Source organism: Apaloderma vittatum, unplaced genomic scaffold (genome assembly GCF_000703405.1).
Source record: "Apaloderma vittatum isolate BGI_N311 unplaced genomic scaffold, ASM70340v1 scaffold27834, whole genome shotgun sequence".
Classification (NCBI taxonomy): Eukaryota; Metazoa; Chordata; class Aves; order Trogoniformes; family Trogonidae; genus Apaloderma; species Apaloderma vittatum.
The window spans coordinates 1-8,953 of NW_009713656.1; the positions used below are offsets into that span (position 1 = coordinate 1).

General features: G+C 52.4%; 1 protein-coding gene across 1 annotated transcript; it reads left to right on the forward strand.

Annotated features, from left to right (window-relative positions):
- Window positions 1–3,028: 3,028 nt before the first annotated feature.
- LOC104273211 (cytochrome P450 1A5-like) lies at window positions 3,029–6,050 on the forward strand. The gene is made up of 6 exons (XM_009868455.1): window positions 3,029–3,865; window positions 4,302–4,428; window positions 4,969–5,058; window positions 5,148–5,271; window positions 5,429–5,515; window positions 5,744–6,050. Exons 1-6 carry the CDS (start codon window positions 3,029–3,031, stop codon window positions 6,048–6,050), a joined length of 1,572 nt encoding a protein of 523 aa, XP_009866757.1.
- The last annotated feature ends 2,903 nt before the right edge of the window (window positions 6,051–8,953 follow it).

Below are 8,953 nucleotides of genomic sequence, written 5' to 3' on the forward strand. Positions count from 1 at the left end.
ATAGGACACAGACGTCTTAGCCCTCTCCAGCCCCAAGGAGTAGGGCAAAGGGCAGTTTCTCACCGCACAAAGTTGGGGTGTCTCGGTCGTGCCACTGCAAATGTCCCTTTTAGGGTGCAGGGGACACTGACGGTGCCCCAGGTGGCTCTGACTGTCCCAGGTAGGGCTGTCCCTCCCCAGGCGACACACTGTGCAAAAGCCCTCTGCTCTGTCTTTCCCTGCGACTTGGGAGAGGGGCTGCTCAGGGATACATGCAGGACACGTCCATATGTCTCCACATGCACCGCGGCACCTTGTAAAACACACAGGGGAACCCACATCGACAGTTCCTGGCAAATCCACACCCCCTGAGTGGCATCACGCTCACATGCGTGGAGCTGGCGTGCGTGTACTCACCCCACTCTGTACGCACACCTGTACAGATGTGTTGCTGTACATACAGGCTGTGTGTACACATGGCACACACAGGGCTGACACACATTTGGACACTCCCGCAGCGCACCAACCTGCTGTATGTTCCTTACACATGCATAAGGAGCTCGCTTGCCTGCAAACCCGCAGCACATTCACACTCCAGCATGTATGTTTTTTGCATGCGTTCACACTCTGCCACACATGCAGGCACTGCCATCCTCTTGCTCATCCTTGCACACATATGGTGGCACAATTGTAGATGCTAGCTTTCCAGTCGCCCCCCTCTGCCTCCCCCCGAGTCAGCTTCAGGGAGCCGAAGGCTCAGCTAGGGGCGGCGGCTGTGGTGGGAGCCTGGGCGCTGGGTGAAGATGTATTTGGGGCATGAGGCTGCCTGGCACGCAAGGCAGCAGTTCTTAACGCTGTTCTCATCGGGAGGCACCCTGCCCTTGCAGGGCTTGGCAGAGAGCAAGGAGGAGGCTGAAGTGGGGAGGGGGTGGCAAGGAAGGGGGTGGAAGGGGTGGAAGAGAGATCAAGAACCCTCTGGGCTTCCTGATGTAGCCCCATCACCCTCCATAGCTTCTCCAGTGCTTTGGGATATGATGGATCAAGAGAAGTTGGTGTGGGTTCCCCACCAGTACAACGTCTGAAATGCTGCCACTGGTGGTCAGTCTGCACCCTCACCTGCCTCCCACCCATGCAAATGTCCTGGATAGATCCATGAGGATGGGAGACACTGGTGGTATTCAGCCTGTGAGACACGCCCTGCTCCTGTGAAATCCCAGCCTGCCTCCCCAACAGCGCTCCCAAGCCTCTTCCTTGCTGGGAGGCATTGCCTGGTGAAGTTGGGGCTGGTAGATCTGTGAGGTGCCTGGCAATTATCAGAATGAATATTAGCAGCCGGAGTTTTGTAACTGTTCTTGCCAAATGTTAATGAACGGCGTCATTGCTATTAACGAGCCTGATTAGACCAGATGTTGAAAGCCTTTAATAAACATTAACTAAGATTTTGCCTGGGCTAAATTCCCACTGTATGTTTTCAAACATTGGATGAATTTTAGGGCCAAACCTCACAGCTCTGGCTCATCTCAGCTGCACTTCCACCAATGCTCAATTTTGTCCCAGCTTGAGCCCCAGCCCCAGTCACTCCAACGTCTCCTGCCATCTGGCACACCATGTTTTTGGAAGGACGAACTGCCCCAGCCTTGCCCTGTGTTGGCCCTTTCACCTCTCCTATCTCCTCCCCTCTGCCCCGCCACTCCTTTCCCTCACTGCCTGTTTGCCACGGAGGAGCCAGGGGAAACGAGCCAGCTGCCTTCTCACGCAAGCCTGGGCAATCGTTAACCTGAGCCTGGCTCTGCCCCTGGGCCAAAAGGTCCTGCCACCATGAATCCCAGGGCATGGGAGCCTGAGGGACGATTCCCTGGGGATGGGGAGGGCTGCGGTTGTGGATGCTTTGTTGCAAACACATTCCCTCTCTGCTGCGGTTCCCAGCACCTCCAGAGTGGCTGTGGAGGTGACAGCCCCCTCTGGGTTCTAGGTACAGTCTGCTCAGCCCAGGAAAATTCTCTGGGGGAAATGCTGGCACCCACATCCCATGGGGAGCGATGCCGAGAACTCGTCCTCTGTCCTCCCCAAGGGCAGGGCTTAGGGCCCCCCTTCCATATCCTCGTCCTGGGCTCTAGGAGAGACACGTGCCCTGGGCAGGAGGAGAAGTTACCATTCATCTCCCAGAGCCTGTTGGAACTGAGAAAATATCTTCCCTGGCTTCTCTGGTTGGCTCCAGCCAGGCTCAGCCCCATTTGTTAATGGGTAGCTATTAACCAGGCCTTTCGTGCCATGAACCCCTGAGATCGGCACGTGGCCATGCAACGAGGAGAGCGTGTATAAAGCCGTGGCCATCAAGACAGTGGGAGAAGAAGGTCCAGGGGGCAGAAGAGGATCCCCTCTGTCCCCAGAGCAGGCAGCTGCCAGAGACCCTCTGCCTGTACCAGCCCTGTGTATTGCAAGGACCTGCAGGTAGGAGACAACATCTGTGTGTGTGTTTTTCAACATGGATATAGGATCAGGGAGGTCATATTTGGGTCTGAAGCAGAAGTTCATGCACCAGGCTCTTGCCTCCCTTCCCTGTCCACCCAGCAAGCCACATATTTCTGCATGGCAGCCCCCTGCACTGGTGGCCAACCAGCAGATCCAGCCTCCTGCCTTTAAATCCTCACAGAATTGATGGACCAGGGTGGGGACCTTCATTGAGGTCTTGCTGTTCCTCTCCTCCTGCCTTCCTGTGCTTTTCTGAGCTGCGTTTTTCTGTGCCTCATTGCAAACAGACTGCCTCGCCTTGGCAGGAGCCATGGCCAGTCAGTACTGTGGTCTTCTGCAGGTGAAGGGGTGCCGTTACAGGCTGGAGGAAGCTGAGGTCTCACTTTGGAGTCTTTAGAGTTCTCCACCTTTTGCCCCTTGAAAACCCCAAAGTGCTGCACAGGCAGTTCCATCACTCTGAACTATTTAAGGGCACTCAGTGCGTTTTCTCAGCATCAGCAATATCTGCAGGGCTTAACCTCATTCTAATCTTGGCTCTTCTGGTTAACTCATTTAGGGTTCTTACCTGGCAGAAGCGATGAAGGCTGTGATGTCGCTGGCGGGAAGCCAAGGTGTTGTCTCAGCCTCAGAGGTCCTCCTCGTGGCTGCCGTCTTCTGCCTGGTCTTCCTGCTCATGCAATCCTTCCAGCAGCACATCCCCAAGGGGCTGAAGAGCCCCCCAGGACCCAGAGGTTACCCCATCCTTGGCAACGTGCTAGAGCTGAGGAAAGACACGCACCTGGCCCTGACCAGGCTGAGCCAGAAGTATGGGGATGTGATGGAGGTCAGGATTGGCACCCGGCCCGTTGTGGTGCTGAGCGGGCTGGACACCATCAGGCAAGCCCTGGTGAAGCAAGGAGAAGACTTCATGGGGCGCCCTGACCTCTACAGCTTCCAATACATTGCAGATGGGCAAAGCCTGACCTTCAGCCCTGACTCGGGAGAGGTGTGGAAAGCCCGCAGAAAGCTGGCCCAGAACGCCCTGAAGACCTTCTCCATTGCTCCCAGCCCCACCTCCTCTTCCACCTGCCTCCTGGAGGAGCATGTCTCTAAGGAGGCTGACTACCTGGTCACCAAGTTCCTGCAGCTGAAGAAGAGCTTTGACCCTTACCGGTACCTGGTGGTCTCTGTGGCCAATGTCATCTGTGCCATCTGCTTTGGCAAGCGTTACGACCACAATGACCAGGAGCTGCTCAATATAGTGAACCTCAGCCATGAATTTGCAGACGTGGCTGCTGCTGGCAACCCTGCTGACTTTATCCCAGTGCTCCGGTATCTTCCCAGCCGCGCCATGAAGTTATTCATAGCTTTCAACAAACGATTCCTCCATTTCCTGCAGAAGATTGTCAAAGAGCACTATGAGACCTATGACAAGGTAAGAGCTTGCAGGACCTCCACCTTCACCAGAGATGTCCCTGCTTTCTGCCCCTCTCTGTTTGCAAATTATTTTTAATTTTGTGACCAAGCATCAATGGAAATTTATGTTCTTGCAGATATCACTGCGTTTAGGAAGAAGTCCAGCTGTAGTGTCGGTCACTTCTAGTCTCTCCATGTGCAATCATCCTTCTCCTTCACAGTCCTGTTTGATAGGGCCCGTTTGTTGGTTGAACATCTGATCTGTGCCACAGGTTCCCTGGAGAACCATCTCCTTGTTTTCATAGGTTGCAAAAGCAGTTGGGACCATAGGGGCTGAAAGATTATATTCTCCAGAGCTTTTATGTCGTTGGGCTCCCCTAGCATCAGGTTGTTAGTTAGTAACGCCCATTCCTCTGCTGGTTCTGCTGGCATGACTTGTCTTCTCTTCCTCTCAGAACAACATCCGAGATATCACCGACTCGCTCATTGAGCAGTGCCTGGAGAAAAACGTGGGAGCAAATACTGCCACACAGATCCCTAAGGAGAAGATCGTCAACCTTGTGAATGACCTCTTTGGTGCAGGTATTGTTTCCCACCAGTCCCTTGGCTACTGCAGATTTTCTCAGGCTCCTTCTGTTATAACTCTGGCTGACCCATCTTTGCTCAACATCAAGCAGCCAGTTTGGGTTCTCCTGCTCACTGGTCTTGCTGGACTTCCCCCTGGAGACCAGCATGGAACATTAGCTTCGGAAAGATGTTTTGGGGAAAACAAAGGTCATGGTTTATAGCTCAGTCAAGCTTCACAAGCCAGGGTGTCTTTTCCCTGTTGAGGGAGATGTCTACTGACTGATTCATCTTTGAGTTACTCTGTGGAAACTCCCCCATTTCCAGGGAAGTTATACAAACCTGTCATAACCCAAAGGTAAATCGGGATGAATGACAGCAGAATGTTTTAGCAAAGTTTTCTCCGACAGGATAACAACCCAAGTCCTACTGTGTGCCCAGGGTGTGCTCTGTCTTCTTGGCCATCCAAGACTACCCTGTGATGGGTAGGCAGCATGCCAAGGCACATTGCCCTGCATGTTGTACAGGCCTCATCTACATGCTTTCCTCTTTGACCAGGTTTCGACACCGTGACCACTGGCCTGTCCTGGAGCCTCATGTATCTCGTGACGTACCCCAATATCCAGAAGAAGATCCAGGAGGAACTAGGTGAGTCCATGAACCTGCTTCCACTAGGGCCAAAAATGTCTCTGGAGAGGGCTGACCCCAACCCACACTCTCTTCTTCGCCTCCCACAGACCAGACCATCGGCCGGGAGAGGAGGCCGAGGTTGTCGGATCGAGGCAATCTGCCCTACACAGAAGCCTTTATACTGGAGATGTTCAGGCACTCTTCCTTCCTTCCCTTCACCATCCCGCACAGGCAAGTGCTAAGATTAAAAAGGGGGTGGAGGGACGAAGTGGACTTGAATCCTCTTGTTACAGCCAGGCCAGCAGCAATAGAACCAAACTAACAGTCCCCTGAGGATGCAGAAGAGCCTTTTTGCTTCCCAAATTCTCAGAGTCTTTTCTCTCTTCAGCACAACCCGGGACACAGTCCTGAATGGCTACCACATCCCAAAGGACCGCTGCGTGTTTATCAACCAGTGGCAAGTCAATCATGACGAGTAAGTACCTTCTGAGGCAGAAAGCCTCCTGCAGTGACACACAGGACCTTTCCTGCACAGTTATCTTCCCTGACAGACGTGGGGTCAACTCACTTTGAGATAAGAGTGAGCAGATGAAGTATCTACTAGATTGAGGGATATTCCTACTGACAGCTCCCACCTTCCAGTGTGCCCCCTACACCCACGGCAAGAAGACACCATCTCAGCATCTGATGTTTTCCCTTGCAGGAAACTGTGGAAGGATCCACTGACCTTCAACCCGGAGCGTTTCCTCACTGACGAAGGGACTCAAGTGAATAAAGCGGATGGGGAGAAAGTGGTGATTTTCGGCCTGGGGAAAAGGAAGTGCATTGGGGAACACATTGCCAGGTGGCAGATCTTCCTTTTCCTCTCCACCTTGCTCCAGCAGCTGGAGTTCAGTGTCTGCGATGGTAAGAAGGTGGACATGACGCCCATTTATGGACTGTCCCTGAAGCACAAGAGATGTGAGCACTTCCAGGTCAAGCAGCGCTTCCCCATGAAGAGCATCAACTGACGTCACTGGGGTGGGGGGCAAAGACCTGAGTGTCCTTGTAGCAACGCTGGGTCTGGTACAAACTTAGGAGGCGATATAATAAACTGAAACCACTGAAACTCACACCTTGTCTTGTTCACTTTGTGGCATTTCTTGTCTCTTTTGTTTTGCAGCATTTCTAGTGTTGGATATTCCGTCACGTGCTGGGTGTTCCATCACATCTGGTCTTAGTACCACAGAGCACAGATTCAGGGGTGTGTGAACTGTTTTTTGCTAGAGGGACAGGGAATGTACCCAAAACCAGAGTGTCTGAGTAACAAAGACTCATATTCTCTCAGAATCACACTTTGATAGCTGAAGGACAGCTGGCCCATGCCGTAACCCTACAGTGTCCATCCATGTTTAGGATCTTGGCTGAACTGAAGCCCAAAGCCTCATTCACCACAGTCACTGCTGGCTCTGAAGGCCACAAGGAAGGACACTTCTTCACCTTGTTACTGAGAAAGTCAAGCTGTTAATGTTCTGGGCTGGAGTAAGAGTGTTTTCACAACGGGGCAGAGAAGGAGAGCAGGACTTTCTCCAACTCAAACCCAAGAGTTTACATTGGCTGCCAGTGAACCCATGCCAGCAGAGCCAGATGTCTCTTTTTCTTCCACTTGCACGCAAAGCCATCTTAAGCCAACCCACTACCTGGCAAGCAACAATACAGGAACAAGTAAAACCATCCGGTGCAGCATGCGCTGCTCTTGAATCTATTCCCAAGGGTGACATCGGCTCAGCCATTGCCCCAGCCCCTGACCAATGAGAGCTCCTCTCAGCTCCGAATACCAATCACTCATCATGCATTGCACAAAACCTTCCAAGAAGAGACAGAAATGTGGAGAAGAAAATGGGAAAGTTGATTGCCCAAGACTTCAGGGAGATTCCAGACACAGCAGGGAGGTGTTCAGACCTGCTAAACAAGCCTGAATGAAAAGCAGTAATTCTGGGTCTCTGTGTGTCCAGGTCCTGCCTGGTCACCAGTTTGTGATGAAACACTGAGATGATGCAGCCTCAGACCCACCTGAATTCACTGGACCAGCCCGAGCAGCTTCCGTCCGTGTCACACCAGCTTTGTCTTCGCTGCTTAATGTCATGATCCCAATATCAAAGGGAAAGCAAGGGTGAGGACTGAGAGGTCCAAACCATGGTGTGAGCTGCAGCCTATCAGAGGCCTTGGAGGAAAAGTGGAAGGATGCTTTAGGAAGACCCGTGAAGTCTATCAACTAAATAACATCTCTGCTACATACAAGGGCCATAGGTGAAGGCAATAGAGTTATGAACCACATTTCCACAAGGGATTCCCTAAAGCTGGCATTCATCTACTGCAGAGGAAGGTGGGATCACCCTAGATGTAGATCTGGGTTTCTCAGCATCTAACCTGATGATTCAGAGGTGTGCTGGCACCTCCAGAGACTCAGCAGCAGCATGGACTTGGCCCAGCGTTCCAGTGGGAACACGCAATGCTGATGCTGGTGTAGGACCAGAGGTCCCATTTCCTGAATTCATTGCATGACTTTTGCTCTGAAGGCTGGCTGTTTGCTGATAAGGCTCGCAATAAGTAAATGCAGATATAAACAGCAGTGGAAATTATTATTTTCCCCTTTGGAGATGAGTGTTTTATAGACCTGGGGCAGATAAGTGGATTAATATTAACATTATTGAGGTGAAACAGACCCTTGCCAGTGGAAGGTCTTCCCAAGATACATTTATGAAGGCCTGATTGCCACCCCTGGGGCCATCGCTGACAGTTTGTCTTAGGCGCAGTCTGGAGACGAGAGACCTGGGAAAAACAGTCACCCAAGTGTCAGGCTGGAGAAGAAGGAGCGAAGAGGCTTGAGGGGACAGAAAAGGGCAGGTGGTTATCCTTCCCCATGCAGCCCTTCTCTTCGTGGTGTCAGAGGCAAAACACGTCATGAAGATGCAGGAGACGTTTCAGGGCAGCTTGCACAAGCAGGAGAAATCCTTGAGACCTTGACCTGATGCCCCTGCACACACACTTCTCCCTTGGACATCCTGGCCCATTCAACAGTCTGGCGACCCCAGGTGAAGTCCCAGTTTTCTTTCTGGGGGTGCTGCAGTCAGACTACACCCTGATCCCAGGCCCAGGCATCCTGCCTGCTCCTGGACAACACAGCTGGAAGATCAAAGCTGAACAGGCTCCTTCACCAGATGTTTTCCCAGCTGAATGTGTTGGGAATCCCTCAGCACGCAGGGAGGAGAGCACTGAGCATGGGCCAAGCATCAAACAAGGTATTCCAGCTCTGCACTGCTCTTTGCTCTGGAGCAGAGCTGCACTCGCAGATCCCCCCACCTTCTGCAAAAAAGGGATGGGGGCAACCTGCTCCTTTCTTCTTCACCACCTCCTCTTCCTTATTTCCTCCTGATAAACAAATCCATTGACCTTCATCACAAACACCCCAACTGCTCACAGTAGTTAAAGCACTCCAGCTCCCCTGTCTTTTCTTTCCCCTAGTGATCTTCCTCAGTTAAGTCCTCCAATTACTCTCCAGGTAGCCTGCGGATGATTTTGTTACTGGAAACGGGACAGTGATAAGCCAGGGAAGCTTTTACCACTCCATGGCCAACTGCTTTTATTGTCCATTTTAAAAGGAGTCAGCAGAGCAGCCATGGCAGCTGGGCTCCACCTCCACTTCCAAAGCAGGGGATGCTTCCTCTTTCCCACAGGGAAAGGTCCAGGCAGCCACACACCTCCTCCCTCAAGCTGAGACACCTGCCTGGTGCTGGCATTTGGGGTGGTGGCATTGCCTTTCGTGGAATCCTGTACCCAGACACGAAACGGGCTAGAGGAGCCACTTGTGGCTCTTCCTCTGGGATGGAAGGAAGAGAGGAGCTGCTCCAGCACTTAAGGAACCTCTTCATTA